Source organism: Staurois parvus, unplaced genomic scaffold (genome assembly GCF_062004578.1).
Source record: "Staurois parvus isolate SC_StPar_1 unplaced genomic scaffold, SC_StPar_1.0 ptg000154l, whole genome shotgun sequence".
In the NCBI taxonomy this organism is placed as follows: domain Eukaryota; kingdom Metazoa; phylum Chordata; class Amphibia; order Anura; family Ranidae; genus Staurois; species Staurois parvus.
The window spans coordinates 19,181,057-19,201,532 of NW_028317950.1; the positions used below are offsets into that span (position 1 = coordinate 19,181,057).

The 20,476-nt window shown below is 42.8% G+C and overlaps 1 protein-coding gene across 1 annotated transcript in view; it reads right to left on the reverse strand.

The window, feature by feature from the left end:
* The window catches only part of CFP (complement factor properdin), a 59,185-nt gene extending 38,931 nt beyond the window's left edge, over nt 1-20,254 (reverse strand). The window contains exons 1-3 of the mRNA XM_089675165.1: nt 20,069-20,254; nt 6,495-6,645; nt 5,203-5,357 (exon numbers count right to left, since the gene is read on the reverse strand). Coding sequence (XP_089531291.1) covers nt 5,203-5,357; nt 6,495-6,645; nt 20,069-20,135 — 373 coding nt within the window. The 5' untranslated portion in view covers nt 20,136-20,254. The remainder of the gene's footprint in view (nt 1-5,202; nt 5,358-6,494; nt 6,646-20,068) is intronic.
* Nucleotides 20,255-20,476: the final 222 nt, after the last annotated feature.

Genomic DNA, 20,476 nt, shown 5'->3' on the forward strand with positions numbered 1-20,476 from the left:
AAATCCTGAAGCTTCTGGACATCCTTGAGATTGATCCTTGGAACGTTCTGCAGTCTCTTGAATAGGGCCTCCTCTATTGCTTCTGCACTGCCGAAGGTACGTTCGAGTCTCTGCCAAGCGGCAGCTAGACCTGCTTCTGCTTGTCCCACGTAGACAGTTCTGAGGCTCTTGACACGATTTGTGGAGCCTGGGCCCAGCCATTTGATCAAGAGGTCAAACTCCTGCTCTGCGGTTAGGTTGAGGTTAGCGATGGCGGCCTTGAAGGTTGCCTTCCAAGCTCTGTAGCTCTCTGCACGGTCATCAAATTTTGAGAGACTGGTGTTGATTAGCTCTCTGCTCACCATAAACCTGGCAAACTCAGACATATCTGATTTCTCACTGCTTGTGGCCATGACGACTTGTGATGCCCCTGGGGCATATGGGCTGCCTGGCGTAAAGGGGTGAGATGCTTCCGGGTAGAATGATGTAGCTGCAGGGTTAAGCTTTCGTTTAGCCTCTGTATGTTGTGATGACTGCTGCTTGAGCTGTGGAGGTAGGCCAGAAAACGCCTGATAGCGATCTTTCTGTAACAACCGTCCTTGAGAGGGCACATCCGGGTAATGGTTATTAGGTTGCTCGGATGCTGTGGGTAGCACTGGTACCGCAGATAGAGCTGACTTGGAGGTTTCAGTGTTGTCGGCTTGGATGGTACTGCAAACTGGGGGTGGCGCAGATACCTGATTCAGTACATAGTTACTGGTGCGGTCAACTGGATCATCTATCTCCTGTGGTAGCGAGCAGACTGGATAAAGACCTTGGCTCAATGCTTGCTCAAGTAGTCTTACGTTAGCTAATGCAATTTCCTCCTGCATCTCTGATTCAAAAATCTTTATTCGAGCCTCTGCTTCTGCCCTCTTGGCCTCTGCTTCTGCCCTCTTGGCCTCTGCTTCTGCCTCTGCCCTCTTGGCCTCTGCTCTTGCAAGAGCTTCTTTTTCTGTGAAGGAGCGTCTCGCTTTGGATTGCTCTGCGTTTATGCGGGCCTCTAGTAATCTGTCGCTCAAGGCTGAGCTTCTTGAGCACGATGATTTGTATGACCGAGAGGAATGTTTAGATGAATTTGATATGTGCAATCTAGTTTCTTGCAAATGCGAGATACGGAGTTCCGCTTTACTTTTAACATCCAGCACCATGACGTCTCTTTGTCTGGCTATTGATTCTGCCTTGCTCAGTTCTGATAGGGCTTCATCGATATTAGAGTCTTTCAGAAAGGTTATATACCTTGTGGACAGTCTATTGTATCTTTCTTGAGCTGTGTCCAGCCGCCCGATGGCAACTTGTAAGCTTGTGGCATCACCTGAGGATTTAAGTCCGGACATGAGGGAGGAAACTCGTTCCCATTGTTCCTCCAGGTTATCACATAGCTCATCTTTTGTGGTGTGATAATTTTCAATGACCTTTACTGTCGGTTTGAGAGAGCGTCTTGGTCGCACGACTTGTTCTGCTGGAAGTGTGGATTCTGTTTCCTGCCCTTCATAATGATCAGTATCAGGTTGCATTTGCTTTATTTCATCACTGGGGAACTGTGCAAAGTCCTTTTCGGCCATTTTGACTTAAGGTGCGCTGTCTCTTTAAGAAAATGAACTTTTGAATTGGACGCTGAAAATCGCCGCACGGCTCCGATAGGGCACTTTGATAAAATTTCTAAGATATTTAGAATGAATTGCGGGGTTTTGCGGCGGCCACGGCAGTGTAAGGAACGTGCATAAACAGTACTTCTATTATGCGAGGAAAGGTTAATATAGGATGTAAAGAATGGCTTGGAGAGTTGTGGAGGACTTCCAGGCAAGACTATAGATACTGCGTATGTGCAGTGCTTCCGCATAGGCTTGTGGAACATGCACTGTAGCCGGGCAGATTTGCTGCAAGTGGGCCTGTTGCTAGGGAGATTCCTGAGTGTGGTACTGGACTTTAAGGCAGTTTTTGACTGTTCTGTCCCCACATGAAGGCGAATGAAGGTATATCTGATAATGGCTGTGTAACTTCCTACCTTCGTATCCAAGCAGTGGAGCAGACCGGACCGGCAGATGTTCAGGTTAGATGGATCCAAACGTATACACGGGAATGAAATCAGCGTGGGTTTATTTGGTCCAAAATACAGCGACAAACAGTGATACAATACTGTAAGGTAGTAGAGGTATTGATGCTGTCCTGTGATATCTTTCCTGAGGCTAACTGCTGGTCAAAAACTGATGCCTTCACAAGCCCAGGGTATTGAATGTCCTGTCACACAGCTATATAGCAGATAAAATGGCTGCAGGAAGTGACCAGAACCAAGGCTTGCCTAAAACCACACCCAGCAGAGAAAACACTTACTAGCTATAACAGAGGCATGCAGCATGCAAATTCTGGCCAGCAGATGGCAGCAACAGATCAAGACATAGAAACAAACATGGTGAAATAAGAATTGGTGATACAATGCACAGTTAAATAACAAATATGAGGGGAACAGCACAGTATCTTTAGACTAACACATAAAGTAACAAACATGCGTACTGTAGAAATGAACTTCAAGTGTTTGGCAAGATGGTATATAACACCAAGTATAGCCCATAAGCAGCAAGAGGAGTGCTCCCCATGGTGTGGGAGAGGATGTGGAGAAAAGGGTAATATGGGACACATCTGGTGGAGTTGTCTGAGGATACAGGATTATTGGAGGGAAATAGCTCACTATATCCAGGAAATATGTGGGGTAAATATCCAGGGAGATCCTCTGAAATTCCTATTCTATTATTTTGAGCCCAATTTAGAAGTATATGTGAATAAAGTACTGTATCATTTAATTAGGCAGCAAAGGGCTTAATACCAAAGTTCTTTATAGGAATGTCCTCCTGCACTCCACAGAATAACTAAACAAGGCCAGCAGCTATCATCTATACCCTATACCTGAAAAAGATATCTAATACTGGATGAAGCACTCAGCCATGAGGGTAATAAACTAATTAAACTAAATTTAACAAATAAATTAAAATAAAACATATTATATATATATATAATAAAGTGACTAGTGCTCCAATTTATTTTGTTTGGACATTTATTTGGAGCACTAGTCACTTTATTATATATATATATATATAATATTTTTTATTTTAATTTATTTGTTTAATTAGTTTATTACCCTCATGGCTGAGCGCTTCATCCAGTATTAGATATCTAATACCAAAGTTCTGGTTAGTAGCAGACGTTCCCAAGATGGTGGATTGGATAGAGAGGGTGGAAGGTACTTTTAGAATGGAAGAACTGAGATGTCTAGAAGAGGATAAGATGGGAACGTTTGAAAGAACATCGAGTGTTTGGAGGACATTTAAAAATTCAGAAATTTATGCACAATTAATTAGAGCAAAGGAGGTAGCCTAAGACGTTATAGTAATGCTAGCCGAAAGGAAAAATGGATACAGATAGAGATAAGACTGTGACGACAAGGGGGGGTGGATTGGGTAGGGGAGGGGGTGGGTTAATGAATGTATGTATATTATGGGAAAATGAGAAAGCATATGATGTATAGGAAGATGTTTTAATGTTGTTTGTATAATTATATAATAAAAAGATGAATAAATAAAAAAAAAAAAACATGTCCAGTAAAAAAAAATAAATCAAATTTCTTCATAAATTTAGGCAAAAATGCATTCTGCTCCATGTCTTTGCTAAAAAAAATCCTAATACGTGTAAATTAATTGGTTTATGTGAAAGTTATAGCGTTTACAAATGGCAGTATATGTACAGGGATTTTTTTTTCACTAGTAATGGCGGAGATCAGCGACTTGTAGCGGGACTGTGGCAGATATTCTGACAATGGGGTGAACTGACTTGGTGTCACTGACATCCCCAGTGACACCAATACAGTGATCAGTGCTAAAAAAAAAGCACTGACACTGTACTAATGGCACTGGGCAGGAAGGGGTTAATGTGAGGGGCGATCAAAGGGTTAACTGTGTGCTGGGAGTGTTTTACTAGGGGGCGGTGTGTGTGTGATTCACTGTAATCACTGTGCACAGCCATCCACAGCAGTGTGCCCGAGCTGACAGGGAGAACTGTTAGAACTGTTAGTAAATAAAACAGTTCTCTCTGTCAGAGATTCTTGGAAATCACCGGGCGCCGGTGAGTAATTACCGGCAGGGGCCCGGCGATCTAACCGTAAATGCAAAATCACACATATATGTGATTTTGCACACCACTGCCACCCGGTAGCAGTATTTTTGCTATAGGGCAGTCGGCAAGCGGTTGATCCCTTTAGTCTGGCAACAGATGCAGTTCCGAATCGCATAACAAGCTGCACCCTATTGTTAGCAATGGAAATTCTGAAAACTATTTTTGCTGATTTTAGGTGTCACTTGCATTGACATCTGTGCATGAAGTCATATAGATGTCAGGCAAGCAGCATATGAAATCGCACCGGATCCGCGGCTTTGAAATTGCGCTATCTCAAGTGAAGTAGCACGATTTCAGTATTGCATTTGGCGTGAACCGGGGCTAACTCCTACCAGTGTCCTGAGATAGCTTACATTTTGCCCAATCAGACCTTTTAGAGGTAAACACATTTTTTTTCAATATTGGCATTTTATTAGAATGTTTTGGGAAAAAAAGTCAATATCAAATCATTTTCCATAGGCTGTCTCCAGATCTGTGTATTATACATGCATGCTATGCAAAAAGCAGGAAGGGAGGCCGCTGTTCAGGCAGAGCCATTGTTCGGATAAGTGATTTTGAATGTCCCCCAAGCCCTTCACCCTTGGTTCAAATCTGTGTGGGTGGTGCCACTGCGGATCCGGACAAAAATCCATGCATCCGCACCACCTGCACAGAGAAATGCGGACCCGTGGGTGGTGCCATTAGTTCTAATGGCACGCCGCCCGCACTGGAAAACGCAACCGTACTGGCAACTGAGGTTCCCGTGCATGCTGTGCTTTCCAAAGAAGTGCAGGGACTTCTTCCCTGCGTGTCACGGCACGGGAGTCCATTTAAATGAATGGGCTTTTGGGTCCGTGCAAAATGCGGCCCACACAGCCACATATATGTGAACCGGGTTAATATTTGTTTAGTGATTACCTGCTGCAGAGTAGGTATTTCATCATTCATGAGTTACAACTGTAATGATGATAATCAGAGACCTACAATAAAATAATTTGCACTTATTTTCCCCAGCAGACAATATTTGCTCATACTCACGAGGACAGCAGTCTTGCAGCGAGCAGGAATGGACCTCGATTGTGGCCCCATCACAGTCTCCCTGACCTATGCAGACTCTCCCTCTTTTCTGAACCCCTTCCAGGCACGATACAGTACATGGGCTCCATTCACTCCACTGAGACCACTCTGCTGGACTGGGAGAGACGGCCATATTATAGACTTGGGGCCAATGCAATGTGGAAAGACAGAAGGCTGAGAGCAAACAATCAGGCAAAAGATGATTGGTCATTATGAGCTACGCAGACACAGGCGAGGGGTGGCGCAGTTCACAGCCTGCCGCACAGAACCATTGAAGGGATAGAACCAGAAGTGCGAGGGTGGAACAGTGCGGGAGGAAACATGCAATCTGCCAAGGAGGAGACAGGTTCATAGATGAGGGGGTGCAGCAGTGTAGATGGAAGCACATAGCCTGCCACACAGGGCCAAAAAAGAGATAGAGACACAGGCGAGGAGTGGAGCATTGCAGATGGAAGCACACAGCCTTCCATACAGGGCCAAAAAGAGAGATAAGAACACAGTCGAGGTGTGGAGCAGTGTAGCTAGAAGCACACAGCCTGCCAAACAGGGCCAAAAAAGAGATGGAAACACAGGCAAGGGTGGGAGCATTGCAGATGGTCGCACACAGCCTGCCACACAGGGCCAAAAAAGAGATAGAAACACAGGCGAGAGTTGCAGCAGTGTAGATGGAAGCACACAGCCTGCCACACAGGGCCAGAAAAAAAAATAGAGCCACAGGGGAGGGGTGGAGCATTGCAGATGGAAACACACAGCCTGCCACACAGGGCCAAAAAAGAGATAGAGACACAGGCGAGGGGTGGAGCATTGGAGATGGAAGCACACAGCCTGCCACACAGGGCCAAAAAAGAGATAGACACACAGGCGAGGGGTGGAACATTGCAGATGGAAGCACACAGCCTGCCACACAGGGCCAAAAAAGATAGAGACACAGGCGAGGGTTGAAGCAGTGTAGATGGAAGCACACATCCTGCCACACAGGGCCAAAAAGAGAGATAAGGACACAGGCGAGGGTTGGAGCATTGCAGATGAAAGCACACAGCCTGCCACACAGAGCCAAAAAGAGAGATAAGGACACAGGCAAGGTGTGGAGCAGTACAGATGGAAGCACACAGCCTGCCACACAGGGCCAAAAAAGAGATGGAGAGGGGGGAACACAGTGGACACAGGAATGTTGATACGTGAGGAGCTGTGTAATACTAAGGAAGAAAACAAGCGACATTGTGGATGCAACTTTTTTATTTCGCCCAACTTACCGGCAGGCTTTACATGGAGACTGAGAATCCTGCCTAAAGGCATACTTGATATTCAGACAGCAATCCAGTTCTGACACACCGTCTCCAAGATAATCCTCGCATTCACCAGTCAATTCATTAACCTCAGCATAACACAGAACATCGTCTGCCCCTATTAAATAGAAAAGCATGTCTTATTAATAGTACAGTAATACTTCATTATTTACAATGCGGGATGACAGAATCACAGAAGAGAATTGCTAGAAAAAGACCAAGTGGTCCATTGACTCTTCACCCTTTTCAGATTTTTTATTTTTTTTTGTGAGTATAGATCTATGTTTATCCCAAGCATGTTTAACCACTTCAAGTCCAGACACTTCCCCCCTAGGCCCATTTTCAGCTTTCAGTGCTATCACACTTTGAATGACAATTGCGCGGTCATGCAACACTGTACCCATATGAAGTTTTTAGCATTTTTTTGAGATAGATAAAACTTTATTTTGGTGGTATTTATGTATTTATTCACCACTGGGATTTTTATTTTGTTGCTATATAAATGAAAAAGTCCAAACATTTTGAAAAAAAAAAGTGTTTTTCTTATAAACTTTTCAAATAAATAATCCTTCTTCATAAATGTATTCTGCTAAGTTAGTTTATAACCAAAAATTAAATTTTTTTACATTTTTATTTATTTTTTTATATTATTATTTATGTTTTTTTAACATACTGTCACCCTAGCAGTACAGTGTCACCATAGTGACGCTGTACTACTTGTGGGGGGTGATGAAGATTTATTTTTTACTCTGATTGCTTTTACACCCATAAAGTCTGTAAAAGCAATCATTTCTCCTTCTCTCTGGCTGCATTCTTGCAGCCATTGAGAAATACTGTGAGAGTTGTGATTGGTTACACCTTGTCACATGGTACAAGGCTGTTGTGAATAGGCTTGTACCATGTGACCTCTGTGATCATTCACAGATTTCACTAGTAGTAAGCAATGATGTTAGAAGCGACATCTTGCTTACTACTATTCATGTGATTACTGATTGGCTAATCAGTGATCTCATGAATCGGAACCTCACACAGAGGTCCCATACAGCAGGCAGCGGATCGCGGTGCCGCGCGCTTCCAGGGAGCACACAGGCAGGGAATGCGGGAGGACGTTTATAAATGGCCTCCTGCACTGCTCCCGTCCGGCCGTTTATGTACATGTGCCGGAAGAGAAGTGGTTAAATCCACTTACTGTTGACAACTCACTACCTCTGCTGGAAGCCTACTCCAAGCATCAACTACTCTGTCAGTAAAATACTTTCTAAGGTTAGTTTTGACCTTCCCTGCAGCTAGTTAGTCCTTATGTTCTTGAACTTCGCTTCATATTGAAATCATTGTCCTCCTGAACTTTTTTTAGACTGTGGCCCGGTACTCTACTGGCAGAAGGGGGGTGGTTGTATCCCACCAACCTTTATCTGCTGCCGCTTCTGTGTGTGCGTCCACAGTGGACTTCTACACAGATACAGTTCTAGTAGAGACTTTAAGGGCCGGTTTGCATCACAATTTCTGCATTCCAGATGTGTTTCTGCATGTGTGTTTTTGATATGTTGCGGTATGTTTTTGAGGCCTTCAGGAGCATATTTTCCTACTTTTTTCTTAATTCAGGGCATGTGTGTTGTGGTGTGTTTTCGATACGTTCCAGTGCATTTTGCCACATTCCAGGTACGTTCCATACAGCATGTCCTACTTTTGTTGACTGCACTGCACTGGTGTGAACTAGGGCTATTGGAATACATGGAAACCACTGTGCATTCCTTTTTGATGAGGATTAAAAATGCACTGGACTGCATCTTGCGTGAATCAGCAAGTGAAATCTTGGCTGCATCCACTAGAGGACGCCCAGGGACACGTGAATTACAAGAGACTGAGAACAATCATGGTGGAATTTATTTATTACAGGTACTTATGGACAATCATTCATTTTAACCCGCACTTTACATATAAATTGTACATTCACATCAGTCCCTGCCCTCAGGAAGTGTACAATTTAAGGTCCCTAACTCACATTCATACATACACATACTACGGCCAATTTACCTACCAGCATGTTTTCAGAGTGTGGGAGGAAACCCACGCAGGCACAGAGTGAACATACAAACTCCAGGCAAGTAGTGTCATAGGTGGGATTCAAACCAATGACCCTAGTGCTGCTAGGCGGAACGGCAAATCACTGTGCTATCTGATGATTTAAATCAGAAAACAAGGACCTTGTTCCTCCTGCTGATGATCCCACCAGCCATAAAGATCTATATAGAGGAATCAGGACTTCTTTCTTTTGGTGATCCCTCTAGTGATATCTAATAATCTGTACAGAGGAATCAGGACCTCCTTCCTCCTGCTAGTGATCCCTCTACTGATATCTAATGATCTATAGGGGAATCAGGACCTTTTTCCTCCTGCTGGAGATCTTTCTATTGATAACTAAAGATCTACATAGGAGACCCAGGACCTCCTTCCTCCTGTTTGTGATCCTTCGAATGATAACTTTAGATCTATAGAGGAATCAGGACCTCCTTCCTCCTGCTGGTATTCTTTAGGGATAACTATATAACTATTAATTAGAATCAGGACCTCCTTCCTCCTGTTAGCAATCACTCTAGTGATATAAATATCTATATAGGGGAATCAGGACCTCCTTCCTCCTGTTAGCAATCACTCTAGTGATATAAATATCTATATAGGGGAATCAGGACCTCCTTCCTCCTGTTAGCAATCATTCTAGTGATATAAATATCTATGCAGACTCCACCTCCGCAACATCGCCAAAATCCGCACGTTCCTAACCCCAGAAACCACTAAACAGCTCATCCACTCCCTCATCATATCACGACTCGACTACTGCAACTCCCTCCTTACTGGCCTGCCTCGCCGCTGGCTATCCCCGCTTCAGTTGATCCTGAATACGGCTGCCAGACTCATTCACCTTTCCAACCGCTCCATTTCCGCCACCCCCCTCTGCCAATCCCTCCACTGGCTTCCGATTGCGCAACGGATCAAATTCAAAATCCTAACACTGACGTACAAAGCTGTCCACCATACTGCCCCGAACTACATCACTGACCTAATATCCAAGTACCGCCCAGCACGCACACTCCGCTCCTCACAAGACCTCCTTCTCTCTAGTTCCCTGGTCTCCTCCTCCCATGCCCGCCTCCAGGACTTCTCCAGGGTGTCACCCATCCTCTGGAACTCCCTGCCCCAACCCATCAGATTATCACCTACTCTCCTCTCCCTTAGGCGCACCCTGAAAACCCATCTCTTCAGGGAAGCCTACCCCACCCCCTGCTAACTTGCCGACCTCCTCCACTCTTCCTACCACTCCATCCCCCACAGCTATCTCCTCCTGTGCCACGATCCCCTCCCTCCTAGATTGTAAGCTCGAAAGAGCAGGGCCCTCAATCCCCTCATGTTTTGTATTGTATTGTTATTGTTCTGTCACATGTTCTGTCCCCCTTTGTAATGTACAGCGCTGAGCGAACTATTGGCGCTTTATAAATACTGTATAATAATAATAATAATAATATAGGGGAATCAGGACCTCCTTCCTCCTGTTAGCAATCACTCTAGTGATATAAATATCTATATAGGGGAATCAGGACCTCCTTCCTCCTGTTAGTAATCACTCTAGTGATATAAATATCTATATAGGGGAATCAGTACCTCCTTCCTGCTAGCTGTGATCCCCTCTAGTGATTCACTTCAAAGTTTTTTCCTTTTGCCTGGTCACACTTTTGCTCATTTTGTAATCTGAAGTTGCCACTCCCAAATCTTTTTTCCTCTGTATTTTTGGCCAATACTGTACCGCCAATAGTGTATGCTATGGGAGGATTTGATTTCCTGTGCATTATTTTGTACTTAGAAACCTTGAACTGAAGTTCAACATTTCTAGAATATTTCTAATAAAACTAACTTTTTTACATTCATTGATGGACACAGCTCTTCTGGTTCTTGATCATAGGGGTTTATAGAGCCACCTACAGTTGTAGGACATTAGGCAGAAAAGAATACAGCACCGCCTATGGGCAATCCCCTCTGGTATAAACCCCCCTCTCTCTGCTATAAGCAATCCAGTACTTCTTCCAAGTAGCAAGGACTTGATTCCCTGCTGGGACCTGTGGTTCCATAGCCTTTTTTTATTTTTTTTTTGGGGACTGATGATGGTGTCACCTGAATGAGGGCATTGTCCTGCCTTCCTTGGGTCCATGGCCGTCACATTCTAACCAGTTTGCTTTGCATTCCTTGGATATGGCCTGGGCGGTTTATGTGTACTTGTCTACTACGACCATCTTCCAGAGGTCAGAATCTTTTTTTTTTATGCTCACAGATAGCTCAAGGAAAAGTCTGGTGGCCTCCTCAGCCACTATTTTTCCTTCGATCTAGCAAACGATTGTTCACGCATACTATATTAAGGTTGCAGGCTTCTCCCTTCCACTAGGACGATTGGTGCCTCTCTGGTTTTCCAGCATCAGGTATCTGTGTCTCAGGAATGCAAGGCAGCTCCCTGGTCATCTGTGCACAAAATTTTACAAAGTTGACGTATTTTCATCTTTGGATGCTTGTTTTGGAGGCTGCTGTTTAAGGAACCTTGTTTGGGTTGTTGGCATGTTTGCCTGCTTGCTCCGGTTGTTGTTTTTTTTTTTTTGTATTTTGCTCACCCCTCGTTGAAGCACTGCTTTTGGACATCCCTATGGTCAAGAATCAGAAGAGCTGTGTCTGTCAATGAACATAAGAAATATAAGAATTTTTTGTTACTCACTGTAAAATCCCTTAATTTACGGACACAGCACCCACCCCTCTAATGGAATTTATACTATACTGCTTTGTAGCTAACTGAATTGCCTATAGTAGAGAGGGGGTTTATACCAGCTAGACTGCCCATAGACGGTGCTGTGTTCTTTTTCGCCTAGTGTCCTGCTCCTGTAGGTGGTGCTATAAAACCCTATGGTCATAAATCAAAAGAGTTATGTCCGTCAATTAACTCAGAGAAAGGGGTTTTACAGTGAGTAACAAAATATCACGTTTTCACTTTCCTTGAGTCAGATGAGCCAAAGATAAATGCTGATTGAATGATCTAGATTACTTTGCTTGCATAGCGATCTAGACTGCTCAAAAAATTAAAGGAACACTTTTTAATCAGAGTATAGCATCAAGTCAATTAAACTCCTGGGATATTAATCTGGTCAGTTAAGTAGCAGAGGGGGTTGTTAATCAGTTTCAGCTGTTTTGGTGTTAATGAAATTAACAACAGGTGCACTAGATGGGCAACAATGAGACAACCCCCAAAACAGGAATGGTTTTACAGGTGGAAGCCACTGACATTTTTTCCCTACTCATCTATTCTGACTGTTTTTCACTAGTTTTGTATTTGGCTAGGGTCAGTGTCACTACCGGTAACATGAGGCCATACCTGGACCCTACAGAGGTTGCACAGGCAGTCCAACTCCTCCAGGATGGCACATCAATACATGCCATTGCCAGATGTTTTGCTGTATCTCCCAGCACAGTCTCAAGAGCATGGAGCAGATTCCAGGAGGCAGGCAGTTATTCTAGGAGAGCTGGACAGGGCCGTAGAATGTCTCTGACCAAATGTAAGAGGTGTAGAAAATAGGCAGCCCCATAAAAAATACAGTCCAAAGCCTAATACCTAATATAACAGTACGGTAATCTATCTTTGACAATAGAAATACTAGTGATTGCATTCTTATTGTATCACCACAAGATGGCAGAACTACATCCTGTTTATAATAGAAGGACAGGAAGAAGGGGGGAACTGAAAGTCTAACACTTTGTTTCCGGCAGGACCGTGATTACAATGAACATCGGGTCTCATGCCATTAAGAGTTTTCTGTGTTTATTACAGCTGTTCCTAATAAAGCGCTTCTGGTTTCCCCCAACCCACCCTTCGCACAGTGGAATTATTAACTGTATGTGCAACACAAACAATCGGAAACAGACTTTATGAGGGTGGCCTGAGGGCCCGACGTCCTCTAGTGGGCCCTGTGCTCACTGCTCGGCACCATAGAGCTCAATTGGCATTTGCCATTGAACACAAGAATTGGCAGGTCTGCCACTGGTGCTCTGTGCTTTTCACAGATGAGAGCAGGTTCACCCTGAGCACATGTGACAGACGTGAAAGGGTCTGGAGAAGCCACGGAGAATGGTATGCAGCCTGTAACATGGTTCAGCATGACCGTTTTAGTGGTGGGTCAGTGATCGTCTGGGGAGATACATCCATGGAAGAATGCACATACCTCTACAGGCTAGGGAATGGCACCATGACTGCCATTAGGTATCAGATGAAATCCTTGGACCCATTGTCAGACCCTACACTGGTGCAGTGGGTCACCATCCGTTGTCTCATTAGGAGCATGCCCAGATGTTGTCAGGCATGCATACAAGGATGTGGCGGCCATACAAACTACTGAGTACCATTTTGAGTTGCTGCAATGACATTTCAGCAAAATGGACTAGCCTGCTGCATTATTTTTTCACTTTGATTTTCGGGGTGTCTTTGAATTCAGTCCTCTGTAGGTTGATCATTTTCATTTTCATCAAATGATGGGGCATCCTTACATTCCTAACACATTACCCAGTCCATATCAGTATAGATATCCAGCATGAGATTGTTCCCCATTGTGATCTGATGTGTTTTTCAATGTGTTCCTTTCATTTTTTTGAGCAGTGTATATCCATATTAATTAACTCTAACAGTGTTGTTTACAGATTGTTAAAGGACAACTGTCACAATGTTTCTCACGCCATAACATATGTGTATTAAAGATGGGGGCTGGACCATCTGTACTGCTTTTCTGCCTGAAGACCAGAAGCTGGTAACCACTGCAGAGCTGGAAGTTCCGAGACAGGGAGAGGATGGGACATCTCTGCAGTGAAGATTTCTATCTATGCTCTCCAGCTTCCTGCACATCATAAGACATCTTTTATTACAGGTAAATGATGTGACTAAAGCTGTAGGGATTTTTTAAAGTTAAAGCGGAGTTCCACTCACACTGTAAAAAAATAAGTCAGCAGCTACAAAAACTGTTTACAGACAAAAGCTTCACAGACGGGTGCCCACTAAGCATGCGTGAGCAGCGCTGTGCTTCCTGAATGGCCCCGTCGTCTTCTGGGACCTGTCACGAGTCCCACAAGACTACGGAGAGGGAGGACAACTTCCACTTCCAATCGCCTAGGCGATCGCAGCAGAAGTGGGAGCGGGTACCTGTCAATTTCGGGTACCCGCTCACCATCCCGCTCCCCAAAGGTGCCAATCCTTAATGGGGATCAGGGGACCAATCTTTAAAGTGGAACTTCCCCTTTTGGGTGGAACTCCGCTTTAAACTTTACCTTTACCCCACTAATGTCTATAACAATTTTAGGTGGACTTACACCAGCCATACATTATACAATTACATTACAACTGCAATTAACAGGCATATCTTTGCTGCAACCACAGACAGTGTTGATGTGGGAATCCCTCCTGCAACGCTATAACTCCGGCACAACATAGTGATCACTGCTAGCACCTATATCCGCCAGCAGTGATTGAAAGAAAAAAATCCCCATCAGGCTGGCCATACTGAAGTTGATCATTGGATCAATTTCAGTACAACCAGCCTGTCCATAGATAGATTGAATCTCAGCTGGTCCCTGCTGAACTGATCGAGATTCGATCCATCTATGGCCAGCTTTACCTGATACATAGATAATAGCACAATAATACATTTTCCCTGTGCTGAGCTTCCTTAGATACCTACTATGATACTATAACAAGGAAACTCATACTGTACCTCCAGTTCATTGTGTAAGCTTTATTTAAAAAAAAACTTCCTTGTACAGCAATGAGAAGATTTTGCAGTAATTTGGCATGAAACTTGATTGTAAGGTAATCTAGCCCTAACCGCTAACCTTAACATAATTCAGGCTTTGTTCACCTTTGCAGATAGTTAAACAAAACCGCTAAATCTAACTGACCTTTTTAAAGTGTTACCATTTTGGATGGAAGCTGACCGGTTGTATTAAGGAGTGAATTCTTATAGATCTGGAGGACTCAGCCTGTGAGTTCTCAGGCCTTCCCAACTGTCAAGGTTGCTACAAGTGTGACAGATCATAAAGCAGGAAAGGTAATATTCCTTTGCGTGGCTTCAGAATGGCAAACCATACTGGGCTGGGCAACAATCATTTAAAAGCCCAAACTTAAATCAAATTCCAGGTTTCTTGTGACTTTATATAGTTTGGTTGGACCACGCTAAATTCTTCAGGAACGTGTGCGCATATTGTTTCAAAGTACTTTAGAACCTCTTTACTTTAAACATTCGATTTTGAAATGAATGTCATTGGAAACCATATACGCTCCTAGAAATTTGTGCTGTCGGTTTTATTGATGTAATACTCCACCATATACTTCATCTGTGGGCTCCGTGGTGTGGGTTTTGCTCTCGTGGATTGAGGCTGGAGTGCAGAGGAGAGTGCATGGATACACAGGATACGCTATTATACACGCCACTGTATTTTAGTTGTCTGGTGAGTGCATAAAGGTGGAGGATCTTTACACTACCGGTGACGGAGTGGAGGTGCTCTTTTCTGTACTTGGGGATATTATTCACAGAGTTTAGAGAAGATCCTTGGGACATTTGTTTTTTTTTTAAATTTTATACAAGCACTTTATATTTGTTCATATTCATTTGTTTTTTTTGTGTGAGTTTGGACACTTTATTGAATGTTTACTAGCATCTACAGATCACTGTAGCACTTCATGATTGCTGTGTTTGCACATTTATGCTGCTGCATTTATTATGCTATATTGATTTTTGCTATTTTTTTATTTTTTGTCACTTTATTTAGATTAACGTGCTGCACTGTTGTTTCCCATTGTTGTCCTATAAGGTTGGCGTGTCACCTTTCCTGTGATAGCTGCATTTTATCTAGAGCAGATAACTGGCAGCCCTCCAGCTGTTGCAAAACTACAAGTCCCATCATGCCTCTGCCTTTGGGAGTCATGCTTGTAACTGTAAATCTTGCAATGTCTCATGGGATTTGTTGTTTGGCAACAGCTGGAGGGCCGCCAGTTTGACACCTGTGATCTAGAGCATTCACTTATATTTCTTTAGTTACTCTTAGAAATATGTTCATTTGAGAAAAAAATTCCATTCTGTTCCTTGGAATTTTCTCATCACTACAGCCAAAAACAAATGTCAATTTGACCAAAGCTAATAACTGGAAAATTTATTGAATGGTCTTAAAACAAAAAATTCTACTACTGCATGGCCAGCTAAAGCCAAAACATGTTTTTGCAATTTTGCTCAGAGTAGGGTAGGGATAGAACCCATGTTAGGTTTTCACACTTGATAGATTTACTCTTACTTCCTATAGGATAGGAAGTGGTTGCAAATCTCTCCAGTGTGGACACATACATACTTCACTAGCTGCCTGCTGGTCTCTGGCTTCAACTGCTACTTTAATACAAAGACCTGGCACAAGTATGTAGGAATCAGAATGAGGTCCAAACTTCTGATATACTTGGTATTTCTGGGTATGGACAGACATGTGCTCCACTCTATGTGAGAATAAGTACTCTCACAGGGGAGTCCATAGTTCTGTGCACAGTACCAATACTCTGTATGCTAGGCTCACAAAAGTCTCTTGCTTTGTCCACTGTGGGTTCTCAGTAAGAATTTTACCCATACCCGCACCAACTAATATCATCACAGTGGCAGGAGTCTAACCATCTGTTAGCTAGTGTTGGAGCTTACACAAGGAACCATCATCTTCCTCCTTATCGGGTGACTGTGTGAACCCTTAGGCCTGGGAACTGCTCCACATACAAGGATGCACTGGGTATTTACCAAAGGCTTTGATGGAGCAACAGAGAAGTGGGGAAGCGTGTGGAAGGCAAATATAGGTAAATGAGTATTGATTAGCGGTTGGTCCCATATGGGCAGAATGATAGATTTATTCCGTATGTATCGACATAATGATGTATGGACACTGCCCAGTAATATTCCTCATATACTGTATGTCTGGGGATATTATTAGTACTAGTATTATATCTGTATGTAGGCTGCACAGTATAGATTATTTTGTACTGTTAGGTGATATTATTAGTACTGGTGTTATATATGTATGGGGACTTCACAGTACGTCATCTCTTGTGCTGTATGTTCGGTGTAATTATTATTACCGGTGTAAAAGCTATATGCATACAGCTCATTATTATTTTTCTTGTGTTGTTTGTTTGGTGTAATGATCAGTACTGGTGTTATTATATATAGATGGACACCGCACAGTAGCCCTTCTCTTGGATCCTGAAAGAGATGGCACATTGGCATCTGTTGTCACTTGCTAAGTACGTGGTACAACTTCCTATGTCTGTCCAACATCCTTTTTCACTATGCTTTTGTCTTTTTTTGTGCATTATACACCATGGCCTTTGAACAATTTAACCAAGTCATGCCATTCTGTAAATTGTCCCACTTCTAATTGCTGACAATCGGATCTAAATACTGTTAAGGATTTATTATCTGTATGAAAATACTTATATGTAGGTATAAGAAACCTTTTACAATTTTTTTAGTTGTTTCTTTCAGAAAGAAATGTATAAGCTGCTATAGGGATAAGTGTCACAAGAAACCCTCATGTTGCTTGGATCAGAGTCCAGTGACCTAGTGTGATTGCAACATAAATTGAGAGAACTGGTTTTTGTGACAAAAGTTTACATTGGCCAAGTTCCTAATCAGCAGATAACAGGTAGGTATGTGTAAGACAACACAACAAATCCTGAGCTGTATTATTTCACTATAATATCATAGTCACTTCAAGTAAAACGAAATGGTAGGTGTTTTTACATTATTTCTCTGCATTAAGGTAAATACATCCCAATACCTTTTATTACTCTTAGTCAAGTGCTAGGATGTGTATAGTTAGGTTAAGCATAGTTGTGTCTCTCTGCTTAACAGAGAGGCTGTCAGGTAAAGTCAGTGTATTATTCTGCTTAACGAGTGCTGTGATTGATGAGTTAAGTCTGCTTATGCTGCACTGGTGCTATTGGAGTTTGTCTGAGTTCTGCCCACCTTCAGGAAGATATGAGAGCCTCCGGAACATGGGTAAGGGCTAGGCAAATGAACAGCATGAATATCAATACGGCTCTGGCCAATTGCAGGGGAAGGCAGTCCCATTGCATGCTGGGGGTGGTATTTATAGTTGGAGTGCACATGAGTTCAGTGTCTTTCCTGGGAGTGGATTGCACCAAGCCAGGCTGGAGGTAGGCTGCCTCCCCTGGCACTTGCTGCTATGTGGCCTCAGGTAGTTCGACCTGAGGACCTGAAGTTAGAGCGAGTGACCCTGGTTCTACAGTAAGGTGACTGAGGGGAGTTGTCTGCCAAAGCTCTGTCTGGTATCACTGGAGGGTTTCGCTTGGAAGATTGGAAGGAGGTAACCATTCTGTCCTCGGGCTTTGTGAGTACTGACATTGAGGAATTTGGGGACACTGTGTGCTTGCTACCTCCCTTGGTGTTTGATAGTCAGTGTGGGTCTGGAAAAAGGAGACACTGGGTAGTGTTCTGAAGAGCTTGTCCGATTGTTGCTACTGTAAAGGAACTTTGCTCAGCTACGTTACCTTTGGGCTGTCACAATCTGTCATAACTGGCTTATACGTGAGGATCTCAGCCCTATAACTACTACTACTGCAAAAAGAGACTTTGTCACTCCTAAACTACTTGTTGCTACAAAGCTATCTGCTTCAGCTAAGACTTCAAAAAGTACTCAACTAAGAGATCAGCTAGATGTCCTCAGTGTGAATAGTTTTAATTTTGGAGTATCCTACTACAATTCCCCACCCCTATCCCCAGTTCTACAATAAAACTCCAAAAACAAACATTCCCTACACTGGTCATTGAAGACAGTGAGCAGAAGTGTGTGTGTATGTGGTGGAAGGAAAACGCTGTGCCTTGCTGTGGGGTGAAGCAAAGGGAACCTGTGGAAAACATACAAGTGGCTCCTTCGGGGGTAGCGCTACAGAAATGATCAGTCAATTAGAGATTTGGACTGGAAGACTTTTGCTGCGTTTGCAGAGAATCTTTAGAAACAAGTAAATTTTAGATCAAACATTCATACAAAAATTCTCAGTACATTCAATGACTTTACAGATGCTGTGCAAAAATGCTTCAAGTCACGAAGTCCAGTTATGAAAATCAAAAAATTTAAAACAAAATTCTACTAGTATATGCTTAACTTAAAAAGGAATTTCACTCCTTTTTTAAAAAAATTACGGTGACTTAAAAAATGGATAATTATAAGCCCAGGAGTCTAGCGCTGTCTATACTGATGCCGCTATCTTCCTGAAAGTCTCACAGCTAGCTCCCCACCGTGCGAAGCATCGCTGTACTATGTGACTGGTCCCGCTGCCTCCTGGGACATGTCTGGTGGCTGGTAGGGCTGGGCCATGATGATTTAATTCTCATCTAGGTAAGATAAATGGGGGAGTGGCAGTGCGTATTTGTGACAAAAAGGTACCTACTCACAGAAAAAAAAGCCAAATTTGTTAAGTAGGGAGGAGGAGGATACTTTCACTTTTAAGTAAAGACCCATTTTAAGAAATTGATTTTAATGTTTGCTTTGATTTGCTCCTCATTAAAATAAGCTCAATAAAGTAAAGAACAGTGAATCATTTTTACTGGTTTACAGCAAGCAGAAGCATTAAAAGCAGTCGCTTCTTCATTGCCTTGGGCTATTGCACTTTATGCATTGTGGCGGCCTTGGGATACTATATTTTGCATGTTACAGTTACTCTTTACAGAAAGTGTTACTGAGGAAATAAGAAACTTTATTGGTCAGTAACATACATACTGTACATAACATAACGTAACATACATTTCAAGAATTTTACCAATGTATGCGGCCATTTCTACCTTAGCACATGGTCACTTCCCACATACTGAATGCTGATGATCAGGGATCAGTGCCAATGTTGTGATAACACAAATACTTCTGGGAATAGCAGTGAACCAATCACATGAGCAGAAAATGATATTTCTTGAGATGTTTTGTATATCTTCGGTGTGTGGAATACCCCTTCCCCACCTCCATACAAGTAAACCAGTCGCTGCCATGTTTAGAAAATTGTAGTTGGTCGTAGGTCATAGTAACAAAAAACATTTTTTGACGCAAAAACATCTAAAAAATGTACCTGCATATTTGCTTCTCTCTAATACACCAGCTTAGTTATTATATGCTAATTCATACAGCCATGAGTTATCATTTCAGTAATGATTCTAAAGGCAGTTAGAGATCTTAATGAAATTGTGGAGTTTTGCACATGTTAACTATGAATCTTGATGTTTTATTGAGTTTCCAGCTTTTTAATTTTGTAAAGTACAGGTTCGCTTTCAATGTACTGTATTTTTTTTTGGCACCCACTTTACTGCGGTTTTAAGTATAACCAGAATGCACCTACAACACGACCAAAATGCATGTGTAAAATGCTTCCCCGAAATATTTTATATCAGCCCTACTTAAATTCTCTAACAGAGACAAAATGCAAAATTACTGACCTGTAGTAGTCTGAAAGATGACCAGTATCCATGCTGTGACCAGTAGAAACAGTGACGATGGTGCCATTAGGTGTGCTTTTTCCTTTTAGCACTTTATAAAAAAGAGTGCATAGAATTTGGGAATGTGCCCCTCCTATGTGTCTGCAGGACTCCTCTCTGTATGTCAACAGCTCCAGTTTAAATACTTTGTCATCCCCCTCACAGTTCACTCTCGTATCCCCTGCAAACCCTCCCACTGGAGAAAAAAGGGAAGGATGGTATTTTTTTGCAATGAAGCAACACAGGGAAGTGCTTGAAAAACATCAGAGCATGATGAAAGCTTAGCATAGAAGCTTGCGGGTGTCCTATAGTCTCCACCAGACAGAAAGGCAAAAGCCAGTATGCAGAAAAAGAGATTGTCATTAATCA